This window comes from Staurois parvus, unplaced genomic scaffold (genome assembly GCF_062004578.1).
Source record: "Staurois parvus isolate SC_StPar_1 unplaced genomic scaffold, SC_StPar_1.0 ptg000748l, whole genome shotgun sequence".
Classification (NCBI taxonomy): domain Eukaryota; kingdom Metazoa; phylum Chordata; class Amphibia; order Anura; family Ranidae; genus Staurois; species Staurois parvus.
In genome coordinates this window covers 2,778,039-2,804,122 of record NW_028318544.1, presented here as the reverse complement: position 1 = coordinate 2,804,122, position 26,084 = coordinate 2,778,039, and the positions used below count along the sequence as shown (strand labels likewise).

The window sequence follows — 26,084 nt, the reverse complement described above, 5'->3', positions numbered from 1 at the left end:
TGTGCATATGCATTAAAAAAACAACACATGTGAGTAGATACATACTTTGAAGTTATTGGAAAAAACAGTATCATCTGTGCTTATAGCAGTGACAGCTACTGTGGATACATTTTGACGTGGATGGTATTGGATACATTGTTATACAAGTAGTCCAAAAGGGAAATATAACTGGATTAGAACTACTTTTGCTTTAGGCACTGATTTAAGCCCAGTGTACACAGGCGGAAAATGGTAGTTTCAGCAGGAACTGTCCGACTTTTGGCCCATGTGTACAGCTCCTTGTCGGACAGAAGCTAGTCTCACAACTGGCTTCTGTCAAAGGAGTATGCTGGATAACCAGCATCCGATTTAGTGTGTCCTGGTGGGGAGGCATTCCCCTTAATAAAACACAATAGTCAGTGGGGAAATCGCCGCACTGACACATGATGCGTTAGTGAAGTGATCTGTAAGGTTTTTTTTTGTTTTTTTTTCCGTTTAGCCCGCTGAATCGTTCAGCCACTATAATCGCTTGTTTCTTATCTGGATACATAGATGACTAACATTGTTCCATGTGGCTTCTGCAATTATATTGTGTGTTCAAAGTGCCCATGATCAGTGTGTCCTGCAATTCACTGGTACACTGCAAGACTTGCTTATGTCATTATATATTTTATCTTATTTATGTGTTTCACTTATGTTTTAACTACATTTAATAATACGTGCACAAAAGTGACAATATAGAAAGAAGCACACGTACATTTTAAAAGAAATATGCTTGTGTAATAGTGTGTATAATAATTGTTTATGTAATTATTTTTTATTAAATCTTATAAATAAAATAAAAAAACTTTACAGTGCAAAAGCCAAATTGTTTTTGTGTACTAAAAGCACCACGTAAGTGACTACATTCTGAGGATCTTAAGCACTTGCTACATATAATTCCTGGATAAATTCTTGGCAGGCAATGCTCCTTTCATTAACGATATACTTGAACACAGTGACCAATGTTCTTAATGGCAAAAGCTGCATAATTTTTGAAACAATGCTGTAGACTGTAATGTAGGAACCAATTACTGTAATATATCATTCGTTTTCCAGAGCTAAGCAAGTCCCCGAGACATCTTCGTGACTGTAGTTCCTGAAATGTGTCGACAGAACACATACTGCACAATACCTACTTTGATAAGCTGCTGAAGCTGATGATGTTAACAGCTTCAAAGTGAGTCTTATTATCCCAGTATAAGCAATTACGGTACATTACTATGCATATTTGAACTATGTACTTTATAAGTTGATGACACTTTTACCAGCTGCACAGTTTTATTCTAATGTTATAAATAAGTAGTAACAAATTGTGAAATCGGTCTTATCTCCACAATAACCTATGACATATTAAGTCAGAAAACAGGTGTTGGACCAAGTTTATTTTCTTCTGATTCTGAACTCATAAATTATCAACGTCTGGCTCCCATAACGTGCAATCATAATAACGAGAGCTGTATGATCATTTCAGATACTGGAGTATAGTGTGTCCCAGCTGACCTATTCATCAAGAGAGCTGTGCATAAAATGAAGACCGCATACAAGGTAGACACTTGCAGGACATCTTTGAACTGCTGCTCTAACCACAATGCACACATTCTAATTCCAGGTGGTTGCGATTTTCGGGTAATTATATCTGATTTATGGCAATTTGCCGTGTTTACACAGCACCTGCAACCGTACCAAATCATTCTCTCATTCAGTATCTCAGCACAAGAGAAGAACTTTTGGAAACCATTACAGCATTAAGACTAAGTTAGGAAAAGTAAATATACCGGTGTATAGAATAATGTTAAAATCTAACTCCAGCCATTTTTAGCAGTAAAGAAAGTAGTTAAAGCTGTTTGTTCAGCCATTTTGAAAAAAAAAATAAAAGTCAGCAGCTACAAATACTGACTTTTAATGAAAGGACGCTTACCTGTCCAGGAGTCCAGTGCCGTCCCCACCTGAACTGCTTCTTTACCGGTCTTCAGAGGTTCCCGGCATGTTTACTGTGGGCAGCCAGTTCTAATGCCTTGTGGCTTTATAGCCGGTTGCCCACTGCATATGTGTGAACCAAATGGGGGGAAAACTTCTAGTGGATCCCAGCGGCAATTGATCCAGACGTAAGAGCGGGTACCCTTCAAAACCAGGTACCCATTCCCCCCATCTAAAAAAAGTTGCAAAAACAGAGGAGGAAGGGGGAGGAGGGCATACAGGGAAACTCACTTTAGGGCAAAGTTCCATTTTAAGAATTACTATTTCTGTCAGTTTTGTTTTTAGGTCCCTTACTTTCTGTCCTTGTAACGGTCACACAAGCAATGGGGGAGGGGTGGTTGCCACCAGAGCAGGCAGAAAAACAGCTACAACAAGATCTTAAATTCAAAACTTCCTCTCCCCATGCTAATTGATAAAGTAATTAAAGTAATAAAAGTTGTTTTTTCTTGTATTTATGTCACCATAGGAGAGAGATTTCCCATTACTTTTGTCCAGGCAAAAAGTGAAGGGAAATATTCTCAAAGGGGAAACATATGCCAGTAACAACCTGACAGAAGCTCTAACCCTTTCCCATTGTGTCCAAAACAATATCAAATATTTTGGCTGGAGTTGAGCTTTAACTAAAGCAACTAGAGATGAGCGAATTATTCAAAAATTCGATTCGGCTGATTCGCCGAATTTGCGGGAGAAATTCGATTCGATGCGAATTTATTCGCCGCGAATTTAACTTATTTAAAGGGTTTCTAGGCTTCAGAGAGCCTTTATATTAGTGCAGAACACTGTACCTTTAATTTAAATGCCCTTGGAGTCTGCTGGGGAAGAGAAATAATACTGTCAGTCAGTATGACATGCAGATGAGTGCCGTCGATCTTAGAATCACCGCACACTTCACTCATTTGGGCAGTCACGGGGCACGATGAAGAAGAAGAAGAAGAAGAAGAAGAAGAATGAAAAGAAGAAGAATGAAAAGAAGAAGAAGAATGAAAAGAAGAAGAATGAAAAGAAGAAGAAGAAGAATGAAAAGAAGAAGAATGAAAAGAAGAAGAAGAAGAATGAAAAGAAGAAGAAGAAGAAGAATGAAAAGAAGAAGAAGAATGAAAAGAGAAGAAGAAGAATGAGAAGAAGAATGAAAAGAAGAATGAAAAGAAGAATGAAAAGAAGAATGAAAAGAAGAATGAAAAGAAGAATTAAAAGAAGAATTAAAAGAAGAATGAAAAGAAGAAGAAGAAGAATGAAAAGAAGAAGAAGAAGAATGAAAAGAAGAAGAAGAAGAATGAAAAGAAGAAGAAGAAGAATGAAAAGAAGAATGAAAAGAAGAAGAAGAAGAATGAAAAGAAGAATGAAAAGAAGAAGAAGAAGAAGAATGAAAAGAAGAAGAAGAAGAATGAAAAGAAGAAGAAGAAGAATGAAAAGAAGAATGAGAAGAAGAATGAAAAGAAGAATGAAAAGAAGAATGAAAAGAAGAAGAATGAAAAGAAGAAGAATGAAAAGAAGAATGAAAAGAAGAATGAAAAGAAGAAGAAGAAGAATGAAAAGAAGAATCAAAAGAAGAAGAAGAAGAATGAAAAGAAGAAGAAGAATGAAAAGAAGAAGAAGAAGAATGAAAAGAAGAATGAAAAAAATAAGAAGAAGAATGAAAAGAAGAAGAAGAATGAAAAGAAGAAGAAGAAGAATGAAAAGAAGAATGAAAAGAAGAAGAAGAAGAATGAAAAGAAGAAGAAGAATGAAAAGAAGAAGAAGAAGAATGAAAAGAAGAATGAAAAGAAGAAGAAGAAGAATGAAAAGAAGAAGAAGAAGAATGAAAAGAAGAATGAAAAGAAGAAGAAGAATGAAAAGAAGAAGAAGAAGAAGAATGAAAAGAAGAAGAAGAAGAAGAATGAAAAGAAGAAGAAGAAGAATGAAAAGAAGAATGAAAAGAAGAAGAAGAATGAAAAGAAGAAGAAGAATGAAAAGAAGAAGAAGAAGAATGAAAAGAAGAATGAAAAGAAGAATGAGAAGAATGAAAAGAAGAATGAAAAGAAGAAGAAGAAGAATGAAAAGAAGAAGAAGAAGAATGAAAAGAAGAATGAGAAGAAGAATGAGAAGAAGAATGAGAAGAAGAATGAAAAGAAGAAGAATGAAAAGAAGAAGAATGAAAAGAAGAAGAAGAATGAAAAGAAGAATGAAAAGAAGAATGAAAAGAAGAAGAATGAAAAGAAGAAGAAGAAGAATGAAAAGAAGAAGAATGAAAAGAAGAAGAAGAAGAATGAAAAGAAGAATGAAAAGAAGAAGAAGAAGAATGAAAAGAAGAAGAATGAAAAGAAGAAGAAGAAGAATGAAAAGAAGAATGAGAAGAAGAATGAAAAGAAGAAGAAGAATGAAAAGAGAAGAAGAAGAATGAAAAGAAGAATGAGAAGAAGAATGAAAAGAAGAATTAAAAGAAGAATGAAAAGAAGAATGAAAAGAAGAATGAAAAGAAGAATGAAAAGAAGAAGAAGAATGAAAAGAGAAGAAGAAGAATGAAAAGAAGAATGAGAAGAAGAATGAAAAGAAGAATTAAAAGAAGAATGAAAAGAAGAATGAAAAGAAGAATGAAAAGAAGAATGAAAAGAAGAATGAAAAGAAGAATGAGAAGAATGAAAAGAAGAATGAAAAGAAGAAGAAGAAGAATGAAAAGAAGAAGAAGAAGAATGAAAAGAAGAATGAAAAGAAGAAGAAGAAGAATGAAAAGAAGAATGAAAAGAAGAAGAAGAAGAAGAATGAAAAGAAGAAGAAGAAGAATGAAAAGAAGAATGAAAAGAAGAAGAAGAAGAATGAAAAGAAGAAGAAGAAGAATGAAAAGAAGAAGAAGAAGAATGAAAAGAAGAATGAGAAGAAGAATGAAAAGAAGAATGAAAAGAAGAATGAGAAGAATGAAAAGAAGAATGAAAAGAAGAAGAAGAAGAATGAAAAGAAGAAGGAAAAGAAGAAGAATGAAAAGAAGAAGAAGAAGAATGAAAAGAAGAATGAAAAGAAGAAGAAGAAGAATGAAAAGAAGAATCAAAAGAAGAAGAAGAAGAATGAAAAGAAGAAGAAGAAGAATGAAAAGAAGAATGAAAAAAATAAGAAGAAGAATGAAAAGAAGAAGAAGAAGAATGAAAAGAAGAAGAAGAAGAATGAAAAGAAGAATGAAAAGAAGAAGAAGAATGAAAAGAAGAATGAAAAGAAGAAGAAGAAGAAGAATGAAAAGAAGAAGAAGAATGAAAAGAAGAAGAAGAAGAATGAAAAGAAGAAGAAGAAGAATGAAAAGAAGAATGAAAAGAAGAAGAAGAAGAATGAAAAGAAGAAGAAGAATGAAAAGAAGAAGAAGAAGAATGAAAAGAAGAATAATAAGAATGAAAAGAAGAATGAAAAGAAGAAGAAGAAGAATGAAAAGAAGAAGAAGAATGAAAAGAAGAATGAGAAGAAGAATGAAAAGAAGAATGAAAAGAAGAATGAAAAGAAGAATGAGAAGAAGAATGAAAAGAAGAAGAAGAAGAATGAAAAGAAGAAGAATGAAAAGAAGAAGAAGAATGAAAAGAAGAATGAAAAGAAGAAGAATGAAAAGAAGAAGAATGAAAAGAAGAATGAAAAGAAGAAGAAGAAGAATGAAAAGAAGAAGAAGAAGAATGAAAAGAAGAAGAAGAATGAAAAGAAGAATGAAAAGAAGAAGAAGAAGAATGAAAAGAAGAAGAAGAAGAATGAAAAGAAGAATGAAAAGAAGAAGAAGAAGAATGAAAAGAAGAAGAAGAATGAAAAGAAGAAGAAGAAGAATGAAAAGAAGAAGAAGAAAAATGAAAAGAAGAATGAAAAGAAGAAGAAGAAGAATGAAAAGAAGAAGAAGAAGAATGAAAAGAAGAAGAATGAAAAGAAGAATGAAAAGAAGAAGAAGAAGAATGAAAAGAAGAAGAATGAAAAGAAGAATGAAAAGAAGAAGAAGAAGAAGAAGAATGAAAAGAAGAAGAAGAATGAAAAGAAGAAGTATTCCAGTACAGCAAAAAGTGTATCTGCAGAGAGCTCCGCTATTTCTGACAGTTCTCTGACAGTTCCTTCACATTTACAGCGGTTGAAACATTGTATCTATTTATTTCCAAATAAAAACATCTGTATCCTAAATGGAAACAAATAGATACAATGTTTCAACCGCTGTAAATGAACTGTCAGAACTGTCAGAAATAGCGGAGCTCTCTGCAGTGACACTTTTGCCGGCTGATCGGGAAAAATTTGATTCGTGCACCCGAAGTTTGCTAAAATTCGGATTCGATGCGAATCTAATTTTTCCTGATATTCGAAACGAATTCCACTTCACCTGGTTCGATTCGCTCATCTCTAAAAGCAACCATAAGATTCAAACTCTTATTTCCTATGCAGGGTAGAAAATAAACTAAAGCATTCAGCATTGATATTTTTGTCTTTGTTTTGGAAATAAGGTAATGAGACTTGGTAATTCAGCAGACTGACTGCATATCTATTTACACAAATCTAAGTAATCTTGTAAATGTTCAGAGATGCAAAATGCATTCAGATATACATCGGAAATAATATGCAAGAGTTTTATAAATGTGATGCACTGGTCATCAATATTCACTGAGATATATGTTACAAACCATAGGGGTTTCGCTTATCTACGCTTTATGACCTCATTATGTGACCTCACAAGGGCCAATGTGGTGAAATGGGTCATAGGAAATTGTTTTCTTAATAAGTCTCTCACTCAAAAAAAAAAAAATCCCTGCCTTACAACTAAATGCTGGGCCGATTCGGCAACCTAAAGCTCTGATATTTCCTGGTAGTGTCAAAGCTTGCACACTCCTTTCCACCTCTCACACATTTAGATCGGACCATCACTATAATGGGCTGTGTCAATGGCTAATGAGAATGTGCATGAGGCAGGATGAGGTGGGCAAGCTTCGATACCACCAAGAAGTACGCAAGCTCTGCCCAAATGCAATGGTCTGGGATTCAGGCATAACCTGGGGTACTCCAGGTATGTGAATCCCTATTTTGCATACACTTTATACCTGTTAGCAGCTTGATATATATATTTTTTAAAGTTTATAGTCACTTAAAGTGTACAATATTTTCAAAGCATAACTATGTATTCCTAGCTATATTTTCAGGTTCATGAAACCCAAGATTTGCCACAAATAGAAGATAAAAGTCAGAAGTTTCAACTTATGTTGAAACAATAATAGAAGTTGTCATTAATTTGTAGATTTTCAAATGTTCCCCAACCAGCTAAGTGGTGTCCTAAGAGGATGTGGTGTATCCATAGGCAAGCAATCAATTTCTGACCTGCTCAAATGGATAAGTCAAAAACCATCTTATATCCGTAGCTGGACTAAAATGATTGAACTCTATATACTGATAACCACAGCAAAAATGAGTAGAGGTAATATTATAGCATATCTATTATTATAGCAGATCTTTAAGCCATTAAAGGAAACCTGTTCTGTGAGAAATACTAGCAATGCTAGCGTGTCTGTTTTAAAAATGCTAGTTGCTTGGTTAGAATGCTGATATATTTTGGATTTAATATTTTGATTCACTAACTTCGATTTGTTGCATGCCTATTTGGACTTGAGAGTATTGAAGCCATACACAGCCAGGCAACCAGCAAGGTTATGGCTATAACAGCAAATAGGTGTATTAAAGGACTAAGTGATCGAAAAATTCAGATTGTACAAGAGTAAAATACACATGTAAGACAGAAACAAGCATTGTACCAATTATGAATAATAAATGTAGCACCAGCACCTTTTATTCACCAATTTGAGACGTTACAATGTAAGGAAATTGCACAAGTAGCATCCCTTCATAATTATGTTATAGGAGCAATGTATGTCCATGAGCTCACATTTGTATTTATCATAATGGCATTAGTGGGGCGGTGCTAGGTCAGCAAGATTTCAACCCCTTCATGTATTGTGGTAAATTTATTTTTTTCATCTACTGCCCCCCTCTGGATATTTGTGGAGAAATGTTAAATAGAGGAAGCTGGTGCAGGGGAACTTGAAAAATTAATTTTTTTTATGCTTCAGAAGAAATCAGACTATTTCTCCTTTTTCTACTTTGGTGGATTGTACAGTTAAAAAGCAGACCAGCAATAGCACATTCTAATATTATATTTTATTACAATAATCACATGACCCAAGGGGCAAAGTGTGTACAAAAGGGCATAAACTAGGTGTGCCTAGTTTAGCATAATGTCTTCATACAATCCCTCCACGAAGTGCACTTTTTAGTGTATTACACAGAAACTTAGAGGGCTAAATAATTCCTCACTGTTCACTGGAAACAAAATTTAAAGGATAAGTTCACCTTTGGGAACATGTTACATGTTCCACCCGTTTTTAGGGGGGAACATGTTCCCAATGCTGCCCCCCTCTCTCTGACAGAAGTACGGGGAGAAGTTCCCCGTACTGTTAGATTTGAAAACAGTGCAGCCGTGTGGGGCTCCGCCCACAAAGCCATGTCATTCAATCACAGAGTTCTGTGAATGAATGAACTACAAGTCCTGAGAGCCTTAGTGAACTACCACAGCGCTGTGGTGCGCCATAGTAGTTCAGTGAATCTTCTTGTCAGTATATCTGCTACCTATGGGCAAGCAGATCTACTGAAAGATCTGCAGGAGACCTGCATGTCACCAGTGATCTGCTGATCACTGGTGCAATGCTTTACAGGCTCCTGCAGATCTATCAGTAGATCTGCTTGCCCATACGAGATGACCTGCAAATAAAACGTGCATTTATTATTTTTATGCAAAAGGTGAACTTATCCTTTAATATGTCATATAACTAAGGCAGCAAGGAACTGTGCTTCCAATTCTTTCTTGCTTGTGCAAGCTTTGGCAATCATGAAAATAGCTGCAGGAGAATCATGGATCATTGTTCCAAAATGTAATGAATATGTAAAAATATGGTCCTCCTAGCAATGGAGGAGACTTACGTTTTTCCTTCTCTATATCCACACCCTCACTGTCTGTGTCACTTGGGAGGATCCAGGGCTGGCGAGATCCCTGCAATTGTTCATAAGATTCCTCCTAGCAAATGGGGAAGAAAATGTTTTGCATATCAAACATTTATTTATAGTTGCATCATTATTTATACAAATTAATATTTGATGCTGGTGCCAACAATATTCTGTAGAAATAGCCAATGGCAGATTGTAATTAATGCAGTTCAGTCACCACCCTCCTTAGTTAATGTACAACCAGGTAGCAAGCAAAAAGGGTTATCCTTAGGTTTGCAATTCTCTGAAACCTGAGTAAAGAAGCTAAGCCACCTGACGATCATTTCTGACAATGATATCTCACCAGCTTGTGATCACATCGCATGCAGAGAAAACTGGCCAGTTAATGATTGGTTTTCAGCTTCTGAAATTGAGGTGTCTACAAGGAGGTCTTGGCTACTACTCTACTTAATCATTACTTCAAATATGGTAATTTATATATACAGTTGTGTTCAAAATAATAGCAGTCAGACATCACTAACCTGATCAATCACTGTTTTTGGTAGAAATGATATTTCTACATGGCAAATAATTTACTAGCAGGTGTAGAAATCCAACAGACCCAACAGTCATGACATGCATGCTGCTGATTCTGTGTAATTGAATCACTAATTGAAAGGGGCATGTTCAAAATAATAGCAGTGTGGAGTTCTATTAGTGAGGTCATTCATTCTTTGAAAAACAGGTGGCAATTATTGTCCTTATTTAGGAAGGAAGGCATCAAATGTTGTACATGCTGGTTACAGTGCATTTCTCTCTGAAATTCTGAGGAAAATGGGTCGTTCCAGACATTGTTCAGAAGAACAACGTACCTTGATTAAAAAGTTGATTGAAGAGGGGAAAACATATAAAGAAGTGCAGAAAATGATAGGCTGCTCAGCTAAAATGATCGCAAATGCTTTAAAATGGCAACCAAAACCTGAAAGACGTGGAAGAAAGTGAAAAACTACCATTTGAATGGATAGAAGAATAGCCAAAATGGCAAGGACTCAGCCAACAATTAGCTCCAGGAAGATCAAAGAAGGTCTAAAGTTACCTGTGAGTACTGTTACAATTAGAAGACGCCTATGTGAAGCCAAGCTATCTGCAAGAAGCCCCCGCAAAGTCCCACTGTTGAAAAAAAGACGTGCTGAAGAGGTTACAATTTGCCAAAGAGCACATTGACTGGCCTAAAGAGAAATGGCGCAACATTTTGTGGACTGATGAAAGTAAGATTGTTCTTTTTGGGTCTAGTGGCCGGAGACAGTTTGTCAGATGACCCCCAAACACTGAATTCAAGCCACAGTACACTGTGAAGACAGTGAAGCATGGTTGTGCAAGCATCATGATATGGGGATGTTTCTCATACTACGGTGTTGGGCCTATTTATCGCATGCCAGGGATCATGGATCAGTTTGAATACATCAGAATACTTGAAGAGGTCATGCTGCCTTATGGTGAAGAGGAAATGCCCTTGAAATGAGTGTTCCAACAAGACAACGACCCCAAACACACCAGTAAACGTGCAACATCTTGGTTCCAGACCAAGATTGACGTTATGGAGTGGCCAGCCCAATCCCCGGATCTTAATCCAATAGAAAACTTGTGGGGTAACATCAAAAATGCAGTTTCTGAGGCAAAACCAAGAAATAGAGAAGAACTGTGGAATGTAGTCCAATCATCCTGAGCTGGAATACCTGTTCATATTTTTCTTCATGTTTTGATTTGGAATAGAATGTGTATTGTTCCAAATGCATTTGTGTGTATGGAAATATTAGAAGGATTTTGAACTTTATTCACTTTTTTCAACACACTGCTATTATTTTGAACACAACTGTATATATATATATATATATATATATATATATATATATATATATATAAACACATACATACACACACATACATATACATACACACATACATATACACACTTTATGCAAAGGGTTTAGGCATGAATGAGATACAGCCATTAAATAAACTAATACATTCCAATACACCATTGGCTAAGCAGCTACATGATGCACTTTGCCATCATCTAAGAAATCTAAAAAATCTTAAAGGGACCTTGTCGCTAGGTACAAGGAGACAAATCAGCTCAGTTAAATGGGGGAGATTTTTACTTACAAATCCATTGATTGATGTTTAAATATGCGCTCTACTGAAGAGCTCTGAGCAGCACTGCTATCTGACACCTCCATGTGTGTAGGATAGCTTGTCCCCTCTTCTTTTTTAAAAGGGCAGGCTTTTTTATGCCAGAGATTCCAGCAAATAGAACAATGAATAGCACAGTACTGATATAACCAAATATCATTCCAAAACTACAATGTCTTAAAGTGGTTTCTAAAGCCTTACGGTTTTTCACCTTAATGCATTCTAATGCATCTATTGGCTCCTGTTGCTGTAAATCAAATGCTGTGCTGAGCCAGCGGAGGGCAGGGCTGAGTCACCCACTCTGTGTCAATGGACACAGACAGGGTGGCTAGGGAGCAAGCCCACATGGGTGCCCCCATGGAAAGCGGCTTTCAGTGGGGGCACCCACCGAAGAGGAGGAACCTGGAGCCCCGGCGGGGGACCCAAGAAGAGGAGGATCCAGGCTGTTCTGTGCAATACCATTGCATGGAGCAGGTAAGTATAATATGTTTGTTATTTTAGTAAAAAAAAGTGTACTGTTATTTTTCAGGAAGAATTCCAGACAAGAAGGTAGATTTTTTTTTGACTACTACTTATGCACAATTAAAATTTCTAACTTTCCCCTTTACTATAGGAATTCAAGACTTTTTGAGTTCAGTCCAACCTAAACCTTTAATGCCTGCACTACACAATTATAATTTACAGTGCTGTAGATCTAGACCAAATGCTGGTCAAAGATGCCTGTGTGTTTCCGGTCAGCCAAAAGGCTGATTAAAAAAAACAAAAAAAAACAAAGGATTCCTCCAGCCGCACAAGCAAGGTGGATGGAGGAATCCTCCTTGCTGTGCCATTGTATTCTGAAAGCAGGACTCCTTTGCTGTCTGAATACACCACTCAGCAGCTACAGCCAGTTGCTTGAGAACAAAAATTCCAACTATCCCTTTCGACAGAAGTAAATAGTTAGATTGACTTCTGTAGAGCAGGAATGGCCATAGATATATCAAAATTTGGCTGATCCATGCTGAACCAGCCAAATTTTGATCCATCAATGGCCAGCTTAATGTTAAGTGCTAGCGACAGAACAAGTACATTAACTGAAAACAAGATCAGCAAGTCCATTGCTCTTACCAGCCCAAAAAATAAGATCATGTATAGTTCCACAGTGAAAAAGATATAATTTTTCTGTAAACACATTGGGGTTGATTTACTAAAACTAGAGAGTGCAAAATCTGGTGCAGCTGTACATGGTAGCCATTCAGCTTCTAAATATATGTTGTTCAATTAAGCTTTGACAATAAAACCTGGAAGTTGATTGGTTCCTCTGCAGAGCTGCACCAGAATTTGCACTCTCCAATATTAGTAAATCAACCCATTGAGTAACAAATCATATTAACTGTGCTAGGCTTTACTACATACCTTTAAAACCATATCAAAAGCCTTACAGAACATTTTAGAAAACCAATGACAGGCTTATTGCATGCACCACATGTAGTGCAGTAGTGAGATGAAGTACATGACTGTACACTAGGTACTGTTTTACAGGAGATCGTAAAATTTGGCTATTTTATTTGTGTGTGTGTGTGTTCCATTTAATCTATAATTGGGATCTTGGCACAGTATTTAGAAAATAATTACATTCATTTTATCTCATCTGGAAGGCGTGTAGGAGTTGATCCATGACTTCCAGACATACAACCCCTTGGCTAACAAAATATCTGCATTTTTATGCAAATAGAATTATCAAAAAATGCATTTTGTTGCTTCCTGTGGAAAACTGCAATTATCTAAGTGTTTATTGATGGTCATGGAGATAATATAGTCCATATGACTGTACTGATTAGGGCTATAGCATGGACAAAAATATTAGGGGCTACACATATAGTGGTTCATCAACAGGTCACTGGCATTGGAAACAAAAACAAAGTTCCCCTGATTTCCTCCGTGTCCATGCTTCCCCTGAACAGAAAAGTTGAACAAAACCATGTTCATTACCAGTACATACATATGCAAGTGATAACATTATCTTGTTTTTTTACTCATTGTTGAAGAAACATTTTTGTAGTTTGGGTAAAAGACCTAATTTAATCTAAGGCCTGTCCAATTACTTTACAGACTTTATCACAGTTTATCACAGCCAAGATCTTCAGTTCACCCTGGTTGAATTTCAAACAACTCATAATTATATTAAAGAGACCCAGAGCTGCTATTTTAAATTTCACCTACAGCTCCACTTTCTGCAAAATGTTGATATCATGGCTTAACAAGGAAACACAATACTTTTGTCTTCCAAGTATCATATATACTGTAGAGGGATCAGGGTTCTATTGTTGTTTATAAGGGGGCTCTGGGAAATTGGGGAATTTTCATCCATCACCTTAAAGAGCACGCGCTTCCATTGCTAGACTGGTTTTGGCTTTTAAATGGTGTGTTCCAGTTCAACTATTTTAAGAGAATTGAAGTTCCTAAATTATATCAGGGCCATGTTGATAGACCCAAGATGAAATCTTAGCTTTTGAATTGTACTCTATTCTCCATAAATTCCAATGGAGAATCCATGGGAAGACCAGTTACTCCAATTTTATGGTGTCAGTAACTTTCTAGGAAATTATAGCATAATATAGAAATATATAGAGGATATTCTCTGAAGAAGGTGGGCATGATGGTGGAAATAGAGCTACCAAGCAGTTGCCAGAGATTGGAGTAGAACTAAAGGCAAAACCTTTTTTTTTTTCATTTTGGTTAGGGCAACCCTTGCCAGTTGTTTGTCATCTGTGTTCCATTGGGAAAGTGTCCCTTCACTTCTTGTCCCATAGCCAAAACAGGAAAGGAAAGGAAATCCCTCCAAGGTGAGGGATTCCCTTGTTGTCACCAGGGTCACTAGAATTAGTGTCCCCATTGGAAGATCTCCATTACCGTTCTGGTGAGAACCTACAATTTGGAATTTTCTTTCACTGATGGTGATAATGGTAAACAGGACAAATAGAGAGGGGGGATCTCCCTAACAGGAGCACAGACAACAATAAGTCCTCATGCACACTGGACTTTTTTTCAGCTGCTGTTTTTGGCTTTTGACATTTTTTTCTACAGCCAGTAAACTCTCCAGCATGTTATCCTAGTGTTCATGTATACATGGATGATTATAATCAATGTTTTTTGGCAGGGTCGTTTTTTGGCAGGAAAAAACCCCCAGAACTAGTGGGTTTCTACAGGAGTTTTTTTAGCTGTAAAAATGCTCTAACGCTGAAAAATGCGTCAAAACGTGGCAAAGCAGCGTTTTTGGATTTTTTTACCAAAATATAATATTTTTTTTCGGTCATATATAACTAAAAAAAAACGCAAATGCGAAAAATATGAAAAAACATGGCAAAACACTAATACAAAAACGCTAAAAAACGCACATTTTTAACGTGACTTTACACAGCTAATGTTAGCAGAGTTATTAAAACGCCCAGTGTGCATGGAGCCTGAAAACTGACAGGTTTTTTAATTCCCCTCCACTCTATCCAAAACTAAAACAAATTAGACCTAGAGGTATGTATGACCTCTCCCAGGAATCACAGTTCATCCCCTCGGTAAGCTTTCAGCTGCTTTTTTTCTCTCCTGAAGGACAGCATCATCTTTATTCAGTATCTACAGTACTTTCTGCTCTGAAATACTGGCTCAGAGATGGAAGACTCGTGTAAAATCCTGGTAACAGTGCAGATTTTGGCTGTGTTAAGAAACTCCCCAAAACCAGGATGCAGCCTCTCATGATCTGACTGCTACAAAGTTAGTGTTGTAGTTTGATCTTTTGGGGAAGCAGAGACTAAGAAATTGCTTTCTCTTGCCTGCAGCAGACTGATACCATCCTTCTCCCAGTATTTTAAGCTCTGCCTACCAACTGCTTTTTACTGATAAAATGTACAGCTTTTTAGAAAAAGTATGCGGTTTATATTGTGACACGTCAGGAATGTATTCCTGCAGACTTAGAAAATTGCTGAAAGCTCCAACTTAATGATGTGGGAAATAGTGGTTTCACCACATACATTGCATCCAATATATTACACCGTGTACAACCCTGCCGCATCATTTTGCTCTAAGCAGGTTGACCAGGTGGAAATGCCTTAGCAGTACAATCATTATCCAGAAGACAAAGTGCTGCTATCCAGCTGCATTGAAATGTCAGCACAGTCATCATTCAGTGTGTACAGACACACAGGGAAACCTTCAGCCTAAAGCTGTATGTCAGTGCACAGTGAGTGATGTCGGTGATGACATCTCATCTTAGTTGCAGAGCAGGCCCCATGTGGACATCTTTATTCTCTTTTAATGTTGCGTGTAATTCTCCATTTCTAAATTTACTGTAACTGTTTTCTGGCATGCTAAATGAATGTAACGAGCATGCCACCTTCAAGGCCTCTTTACCAGATTCACTAGAATGGTAATAGAAATAAATGTTAAAAATGTCCTTTTTTCAATGGCTGCTTTCCATTTAAAACCTTTTTTAGCATGTAATGATTTGTTTATTGGAGAAAAGAGTACAACTTGTTAATCACATAACGATGTAACGATGTAAGGAGATAAAAGTTATTTAAACTGGAACCATCTGTAAAATAAAATAGGACATTAATGATGCAATCTGCTAACAACATTTGTACAATAGCTTTCGTCATAGTCTGACTAAAATGCCGTTTTAGTTTTAGATGTATTTTAGTCATCTGAATTGATTTAGTTTTAGTTATATTTTAGTGATCTGAATTGTTTTAGTTTTATTTAGTCGACTAAAATCTCCAGTACATTTTAGTTGACTAAAATCTAATGGGTTTAGCTAAATTGTAATGCATTATTCAGACATTTCTCTAGAATCTCCCAACTCATTATATACTCCTGGAGCAAAAATCTAATAACATATTATTTCTGTTATTTTTTTTTATTATTTATGGCATTAGAGAGGTTGTAAAGGCTCAAGGTTCTTTACCTTCATGTATTCTATGCATGAAGATAAAATAGCTTCTGTGTGCAGCAGTTCCCCCACCCCCCTCAATACTTACCTGAGCCTCATCGTGATCCGGTGATATGCACAACAGCCTCGGCTGTCCCGGGTCTCTGCCTTCTCATTGGCCATTGGCTCCTGCTGCTGTCAATCACACACAGTCAGCCAATGAAGAGTGATGGAGGTGGGGCCAAGCCATGGCTCCGTGTGTGAATGGACACACGGAGCAGCGAGTACCCTCATAGCAAGCTGCTTGCTATGGGGGCACCCGACAGAAAGGAGGAGCCAGGAGAGCCTGCGGGGGACCCGAGGAGAATCCAGGCTGCTTTGTGCACAACCACTGCACACAGCAGGTAAGTATAACATGTTTGTTATTTTACAAAAAAAAAATATCAACCTTTAATATCGCTTCAAGGTGTGAACATGCACTACGGCACAGATTTAGCAATTGGGATACATAATGTGTTAATTTTGACATTAAATTTCTATTTAGTTTAAGCCATAGTCTTGACTAAAATGCCATTTTAGTTTTAGTCGTATTTTAGTCATCTGAATTGTTTTAGTTTTAGTTGTATTTTAGTGTATTGTGTAAATTTTGTCAACTAAAATATTTTCGTCTACAAAACTAACATTGCCAGTGACATACTTTTATTACCTGTAGATCCTCACAGTAGTTCAAATATTTTTCTATTTAACCACTTCAATACCAGACACTTGCCAAGACCAATTTTAAGCTTTAAGCGCTGTCACATTTTGAATGGCCATTAGTCATGAAACAATTTACCCAAATTAAATTTATAGTATCATTTTTTTCACACATATAGAGCTCTCTGTTTTGGTAGTACTTAATCACCACTTTTTTTTTTGATAAACAAATTTTGGGAAAAAAAACATGTTTTTCTTTTTGCTGGTAAAAAAATTTGCAAATAATCTTTCTTCATAAATTTAAACCAAAATGTATATGTCAACGCCTATGGTAGTGAGCTCTATAGGTCCACAGCTTGGGGTCCCCCAGGGCGCGGAGTCTAAGCCCCAGCCTGCTTGTTCACCAGGGCCCCTGATGGTGGGGATGGACTTGCAGCAGGTTGGGACCAGGTTGCGGCCCCCAGGTACACCCAGCTGAGGTGGAGGAGACCACTAGCAGGAGCAGGGTACAACGGGAGAAGACACAGGGAATCCAATGGGCAAGCCAAGGTCAGGACAGGCGGAAAACAAGCAAGGTCAGGAACAAAGCCAGGGTTGGTACACAGATAGACAACACAGGATTCACAGTGGAAACACAAGGGAGCTCCAACAACACGAAGTTGCTCAGGCAAAGTGGAACAGACTGAGCATGGTTTAAATAGACAAGCCAGCTAGGAGGCGGCCAAGTAAGTGATAGAAGGGAAGGACATAAAACCCAGAGGATAGCAGACGACGCCCACAGGTGAGCACAGACAAACACACATGTGAAGGAATCAAGAGCAGCAAGGAGGTAAGAATAAACACACAAGAGGCTGCAGGCTAACTTGTGACAGTACCCCCCCCCCCCTTTTACGAGGTCTCCCCACTTTTTTAGGGCCAGGCTTAAGGGGAAACTTCTGATGAAAATATTCCACCAGACGGGGTGCAGAAACATCAGTAGAAGGAATCCAACACCTCTCCTCAGGACCATATCCCTTCCAGTCAATTAGATACAAGGGCTTCCCTCTGATGAATTTAGAATCCAAGATTTGCTTGACTTCATACTGATCCGAGGTACTCGCTATTGGGGAAGAATGATGATGAGGACGGGAAAATCTGTTGATATACGGTCTCAGAAGAGAAACATGGATAACATTAGGGATTCTCAAATGTGAAGGGAGGCGTAGTTTAAAAGCAACAGGATTGACCTGAAGAAGGATGATAAAGGGACCAATGAACCGAGGAGCAAATTTCATAAAGGGTACCCATAGATGGATACTCTTGGTAGAGAGCCAAACCTAAAAATGTGGGACTCACCCGGTGATGACAATCTGCTGCTACTTTGTACTTGGAAGCTGACAGATGTAAGATGTTGGAAACATTTGCCTCAGAAGGAGTAAGAATAGGAGAACACAGAGGAGGCTGCCAGGGAGGGTGCAGGAGTAGGCGTGAAGGCTTTGATTTGTACAGTGGGCAAGACAAGCTGTGCAGAACAGGAACCTGGGGTAATACAAGGAACAGAGGGCACTGTAGGGTGTATGGGGGCAGGACAGGGGACAGTAGCTACTAATGTGGAAACCACGGCTGGGTCCAAAGCAGCTGAAGGGAATTTTGGGATCTCAGCATGCAGAGCACATGAATATGGGAATTCAGATGGTACAGAGGTCACAGATGTTGGGACCTCCACCCACCCAGAAGGTAGCGACATAGGAGCTCTGAGCTGCAAAGTATGTAAAGGGACCGAAGATTTGGGCAGCAAAGAGGGTAACAAACTAGAGGTGGACAGCACCAAAAGGGGGTCCGCAATAGGAGTAGGCAGGGGAGCAGCTTTACTACAAGAAACATCTTGTAAGGTCTGGCAATGTTGAAGGAGCATCGGAGACGTGGCGAACTCAGCCACAGGTACAGTGCGAGGTGAGCGGACAGAACATGTCTTAATTAGATGACCTTTAGCCCCACAGTAAATGCACAGACCAAATCTTAGGCGACGCGATCGCTCTTGTGGAGTAAGGTGTGTTCGGCCTAACTGCATGGGCTCTTCAGATGTTGGTAAGGTAGCAGAGGTAAGTTGATCATGGACTTTCTGGAAAACAGGAGCAAAAGAACCCAAAGGAGGGCGACATGGATAAGCCCTTTCCAGATCTTGCTCCTGGAAGCAGATATCGATCTGGATGCTAAGAGCAATCAAGTTATCCAGGGTGGTGGGTATGGTTCTTCCAGCTAGTTCGTCCTTAATACGGTCTGCTAGACCCTGCCAAAAGGTTGCAGAGAGGGCCTCATTATCCCATGCCAGTTACGAAGCTAAGGTGCAAAACTGAACTGCGTATTGTCCAATAGTTCTGCTACCTTGACAAAGCCGAAGAAGAGCTCCTTTTAGGAAGCCATAGTTGTAACCCTAGGCTGTTCTCTGCAAACATGTCTGTATCTTTTTTATCCCCATTACATGGGAGGAAGGGCAATTGGTAGTTTACAGAAATAGCTAGGTAGGAATATATTTTTCTGTGCTCACAGAAAAATGACAAGGACACTGCATTTCTGGTAAGATCCACAGGTATTCTCTGTATTAGCTGAAGATGTTCTTAACTTGAATTTTGAAAGAAATCTAATGCAGCCCCCCACATCTAAGGACTGTAAGCTGCAATATTTTACATTTCTGCTCTTGGGTTTAATTATCCTTAACCTCTTCCCATCCGACCCATGATGATAAACGGGTGGATGGGAGGGTTGCCAATGCGGGTGGGTGTTTCTAAACTCCCCCCTGCATCTATTGCCTGTGCGCACTCCTTGGGAGCATGCGGCACCGCGATCGGTGCCCGCTCTGTTGGGACCCTCTGTGTGAGGTCCTGATTCATGTGATCACTGATTGGCCAATCAGTGATCACATGAATAGTAGTAAACAAGATGTCACTTCCTTACATCATTGTTTACTACTTGTGAAATCTGTGAATGATCACAGAGGTCACATGGTACAAGGCTATCACAACAGCCTTGTACCCTGTGACAAGCTGTGACCAATCACAGCTGACACAGAATTTCTCAATGGCTGCAGCAATGCAGACAGAGAGAAGGAGAAATGCCTTTATAGGTGTAAAAGCAATCAGTGTAAAAAAAGAAAAATAAAATCTTCATCACCCCCCCATAAGTAGTACAGTGTCACTATGGTGACACTGTTGGGAATGCAACAGCATGTACTATAATGTACTATATATAGTATTGTGTGTTAATATCACTTGACCAGTAGATGGCACTATACACTAAAAGGTTACTAGTTGTGTATATCTGAAAACTTGTTTGTTCCTCCCTCTCTCTATCATCTCTTCAGGAAGTAATGTGTCTGTAACATGTCTGCTGTGAAATGTGCTCTGTATGTTTGTAACTTAAGCCACACAAGTAAAGCCTGAATTCTGCTATCACTACCAGTGTCTTCTTTAACACATAATCAACAGGTTATGGGCCCAGCTCCAGACATTGAAAAAAGGAAAACTACAAGCAAGTAAGTGCTGCATTTCCAATCCTGCCAATTCACTGAAAGATGGCAAGTGTCTCAGATATGAAGTTTACAATAGCAAAGCTCAACAATACCAACTACCAGCTATGGAAGTTTAAGCTTGAAATGCTGTTATCCAAAGATGACTTGTGGCAGGTACTAGATACACACAGACCCAATGACAACCCGGAAGAATGGGACAGAAAAAACAGGCAAGCAAAAGCAGTCATAAGCCTGTTAGTGGAGGATGATCAACTCATTCATATAAGGAAAGAAAGCACAGCTAAAGGTATGTGGACTGCGTTACAAAAACTGCATGAACGTGCAAACCTAAACAGCAAACTATGTCTGCTACGCAAACTGTATAAGATGAGGCTGGAAAAAGGGCAGGAAATGGGTGAACATGTAAATGCTATGCTAGAAATTGTGGACCAGCTGGGTGCAATAGGTGAAGAATTAAAAAGCAACCATGTTCTTTCAATACTTCTGTGCAGCCTTCCAGAATCATACAGTGCCCTTATAAATGCTCTAGAAACTAGACCGGAAACTGAACTGACGCTAGAATATGTTAAGGGAAAATTAATTGATGAATACAGCAGAAGAAAGGAAAATTTGCATAGTGAAGAGAACGAGAGACCAGAGGCAGCTCTGAAGGTGCAGGAAGGCATAAGACAAAGCAAAGAAACCAGGGTATGTTTTCGCTGCAAAAAGGCCGGTCACCTGAAAAAGAACTGTTCAATCTGGAAAGCTGAGCAGCGAAAGCGGGAGCTACCCACAAGACAAACAGCTAAAGCAGTCATGAAAGAAAATGAAAGTGCATCATGGAGTGGTACTTTTAAAGTGACTCAGAATAGTACCTCACATGGATGGTATATTGATTCAGGGGCAACAAGTCACATGACAAGTGACGAGACATTCTTCACAGAAATTGATTTTAGTGTAAAAGATAAAGTCTTCCTAGCAAATGGGAAAAGTATTATAGCAGAAGGTAATGGTCAGGGATTTCTGAACTGCAAAACGCCATCAGGGGGCAAGCAGAGCATCCTTGTAAAGAATGTTCTATATGTTCCAAGCCTAGAAGGAAGCCTCCTATCAGTTAAAACCCTTGCAAGCAATGGACTCACTGTCCAGTTCAGAGGTAATGAATGCACAATTCAAAATGGAAAGCAAATTTTAGCAAGAGGAAGATTAAATGAACATCTGTACAAACTCATCACTGAAAGTGAGAAGGCTAATGCGGCAACTCATAACCCACATGACAAGTGCATCCACCTGTGGCATAGAAGACTGGGGCATCGAAACCCAGAAGCTATAAAGGACTTTGCAAAGAGAGGTCTATCAGAAGACATGAAAATATTGCCTTGCCACACACTCAGCAAGTGCACGTGTTGCATCAAAGCAAAGGCCACCCGAACCCCTCTTCCACAGACCAGTCAGAGTAAAACCATTAAACCCATGGAACTGATACACAGTGATGTGTGCGGACCAATGAAAACCATCACACCTGGCGGGAACAGGTATTTACTGACTTTCATCGACGATTATTCCAGGTACACAATAACGTATCTAATGAAGCACAAAAGTGAGACATTAGAAAAACTTCAAGAGTTTGTAGCTATGACAAGCAACAAGTTTCAAAGAAAACCTGGAATAATACGCACTGACAATGGAGGGGAATATATGAATAAAGAGATGGAATCATACCTAAAGAAACAAGGTATTATACACCAAACAACTGTACCATACACTCCTGAGCAAAACGGTGTAGCGGAAAGAAAGAATCGCACTCTTGTAGAAATGACAAGATGTATGATTACGGACGCTGCCTTACCTAACAAATACTGGGGAGAAGCAATAATGACTGCAACATACCTACAAAACAGGCTCCCATCAAAAGCTATTGAGAGTACACCATATGAAATGTGGAATGGATCAAAACCCAACATAGGACATATCAGAGTATTTGGCTGTAAAGCATATGCCCACATTCCAAGTCAGAAACGCTCCAAGTTGGAGAACAAAGCCATAGAAGGCATTCTGGTTGGCTACAGTGAGCAGAGTAAGGGATATAGAATCCTTTGTCCAAAGACCAACAAGGTCACAGTAAGCCGCAGTGTTTATTTTGATGAAAGTGAAGCACCAGATAATACAATTTTTGAAAAATGTGGAGAGGATTTACGCGCTGAATCGGCAAGAGACACTGACCCATGAGAAGCAGGACAAGAGCCAGAACAAGAAGTGGAACTTACAATCAACGAGCCAATAGAATCCACTGAACAACAAGAAATCAGAAGATCCTCTCGATTGACAAAAGGGATACCACCCCGCAGGTTATCATACGCTGCTAAAACACATCAAACACAGGAGCCAACATCCTGGGAAGACATAGAAACTTTGGCGAGAAGGGAAGCCGATCAGTGGAGAAAAGCAGCTGAAGAAGAAATAAAATCACTTCAAGAAAATAAAACTTGGTCACTAACAGAACTCCCTCCCGGCCGCAAAACCATTGGAAGCAAATGGACTTTTAAAGTAAAATATGATGCAGAAGGAAACATCCATAGATACAAAGCAAGATTAGTTGCCAAGGGATACTCCCAGAAATTTGGAGAAGATTACGATGAGACATTTGCTCCAGTTGTAAAACATTCTACTATAAGAACACTCCTTAGTATTGCTGCCGGAAAGGGAATGCAAGTAAAGCATCTAGATGTCAAAACTGCCTTTTTGTATGGAGACATCAAGGAGGATCTGTACATGGAACAGCCACCAGGCTTTGAGAAAGAAAAGAACCTTGTATGCAAACTGCAAAAGAGCATCTACGGGCTCAAGCAAGCGGCGAGAGCATGGAATGAAAAAGTGAACGAAATACTCAGAAAAGAAGGGTTCTCAAAAAGTAAAGCAGATCCATGTCTGTATTCAAAGAATCAAGAGAACAAATGGACATACATCCTAATATACGTCGATGACATCTTGATGTGTTTTGAACAAGAAGGGGACTATGACCAAATAGTTCACAAACTGAAACAAAATTTTGAAATTAAAGAGTTGGGGAACATTACTCACTATCTAGGAATTCAAATAGAGTGGGAAGAGGATGGAAGCTATCTTCTTAACCAAAGTCAGAAAATTACAGAAATGTTAGAACAGTTTCACATGCAAGATGCAAAGGAAGTGAAAACACCAATGGAACCAGATTATCTAAAAAACAATGGAACAGAAAACTTGTTACCTAACAATGATTATTACCACAGGGCAATCGGAAAATTGCTATACATCGCCACCGTGACAAGACCAGACATCGCCCTAGCAGTGGGAATACTTTGCAGGAAAGTCGCAACGCCGTGTCAACGCGACTGGAATGCAGTAAAGAGGGTAATGCAGTACCTAAAGGGAACAAATCGGATGAAGCTGCGACTTTCAGCATCATCAAACCCAAAACTGATTGGATATGTGGACGCCGATTGGGCTGGAGACACCACTGACCGCAAATCTACAAGTGGTTACATCTTCCAGTATGGACAAGGAACCATAAGCTGGTCTAGTCGGAAACAAGTGACTGTTGCACTCTCTTCAACTGAAGCGGAATACATAGCAGCAGCACATGCATGTCAAGAAGCCATTTGGATTCGTCAACTTCTACTAGACATGGGACTGAATATGTCACAACCCACACCCATCTTTGAAGACAATCAGGGATGCATAAAGCTTACACACTCTGAGAAGATTAACCCAAGAACCAAGCACATTGATGTAAGATATCATCTGCTCAGAGACATGCAAGAACAAGAGGTTATCGACATCCAGTACTGCCCATCAGAGGAGATGACTGCAGACGCACTCACCAAACCTTTGCCAAGGGAACATTATTGTTTTCTACAAAAGAGACTAAATGTCATATAATTATGCACATGCCGTTGAGAAGGGGTGTTGGGAATGCAACAGCATGTACTATAATGTACTATATATAGTATTGTGTGTTAATATCACTTGACCAGTAGATGGCACTATACACTAAAAGGTTACTAGTTGTGTATATCTGAAAACTTGTTTGTTCCTCCCTCTCTCTATCATCTCTTCAGGAAGTAATGTGTCTGTAACATGTCTGCTGTGAAATGTGCTCTGTATGTTTGTAACTTAAGCCACACAAGTAAAGCCTGAATTCTGCTATCACTACCAGTGTCTTCTCTAACACATAACCAACAGACACTGTACTGCTAGGGTGATGGTATGTTAAAAAAAAAAAAAACAAAAACAAAACATAAATAATAATTAAAAAAAAATAAAATAAAAATGTAAAAAAAAAATTTAGAAAAATTATAAATTTTTGGTTATAAACTTATTTAGGTTTTGTTTTTTTTTTACTAAAAAGATAAATGAATACATTTTGGCCAAGATTTATGAAGAAAGATTATTTATTTGCAAAAATTTTATAACAAACACCTTTTTTTCAAAATTTTTGGACTTTTTCATTTATATAGAAAAAAATAAAAACCCCAGTGGTGAATAAATACCACCAAAATAAAAGTTTTATCTGTCTCAAAAAAATGCTAAAAAAATCATATGGGTACAGTGTTCCATGACCGCGCAATTGTCATTCAAAGTGTGATAGCGCTGAAAGCTGAAAATTGGCCTGGACTGGAAGGAGGTGAAAGTGTCCGGACCTGAAGTGGTTAATATATATTACCTACATATTACTTGCCATTCACCATATTGCTCTCACTTTGCACAATCAGATTCATGCATCTCTTGTTCGGTAGACAAGCATAGATCATCAAACTACTAGGCCCTCCCTATACTTCTCTTCCACTGTAAACTGCCTAAACATCCCTGCCCCCTCAGCTGTCAGCAGGGCCAGGACTAGAGGTGGGCCGGAGGTGCTGTGTCCTGTCCACAGCAGAGCAAGGGGGCAGAGAATGGACACAGGGCAGTCCTAGTACTGGCTATCAGCACCCAATATTGTTAGCCAGACCACCCTTAGGCTGGGTTCACTCTTGAGCAGGTTTGTGGCCCGTGTTTGAGGGTTCATTTGAATGGGCTGCTGTGCCTGTGTTTCCTACAAAAATGGTGGTGCACCATTATAAAAACTCATCTGCAGGGATATCGTATGCAACATTTGTTAATCAGATCATTTCAATATTCCATGCAGATCTGCAATTATAATAAATCAACTGGCTATATTTTATCACTTTGAACTGATTATTTGTGTTGAAGCCAAAAGGACATGACATAATTTCCAGTGGTTTTCAGAAAAATTGAAGGGGTCTGCGGTGTGATGGTTCATTTAGGCGCAGGAAGGGTTAATTTTTGATATATGGGTTTCTGCTACAGAAGATGCAAGCATGCAAAAAAAATAAATTAATTTGCATAAGGCGGGGTTGGTATGAGAAATACAGGGAGTGCTAGTACTAGATTTACAGGGAGATTTAGTAAAAGGATTAATGTTGAAGCTATAGGGAGAGGAAGTTTTGGAATTACAGTGCAAAGCTGGCCATACACTGGTAGAATTTCATTGGGTACTCTTTCAATTTTGCAGCAGTTAATTGAGTCAAACAAATGTTTATTCTCAACAGTAATGACAGGAAGATTCAAAGGGACAGGATTAAAAATTGTTGTGAATTTTTAAGATTAAATTTCTCCGCAAAGCCTATAGCTACACAGATAAATGAGGGCTTGTTTTAAACTGATTTTACTGCTTATTCAGAATATGTAAATACTTTCAAGGAGAAGAGATTTTAGCTCCAAGTGAACATATAGGGATCATAGGGTTTTCCAGAAAAAATTATTTTTATTAAAATAATAAATACAATTACACTCAAATAAACAGTATATGTGCACTAATCCAAT

The 26,084-nt window shown here is 38.3% G+C and overlaps 1 protein-coding gene across 1 annotated transcript in view; it reads right to left on the bottom strand.

Annotated features, from left to right (window-relative positions):
• CUNH8orf34 (chromosome unknown C8orf34 homolog) overlaps nucleotides 1-26,084 on the bottom strand; it is a 377,615-nt gene that overhangs the window by 34,558 nt on the left and 316,973 nt on the right. The window contains exon 13 of the mRNA XM_089654283.1: nucleotides 8,944-9,037. Coding sequence (XP_089510409.1) covers nucleotides 8,944-9,037 — 94 coding nt within the window. The remainder of the gene's footprint in view (nucleotides 1-8,943; nucleotides 9,038-26,084) is intronic.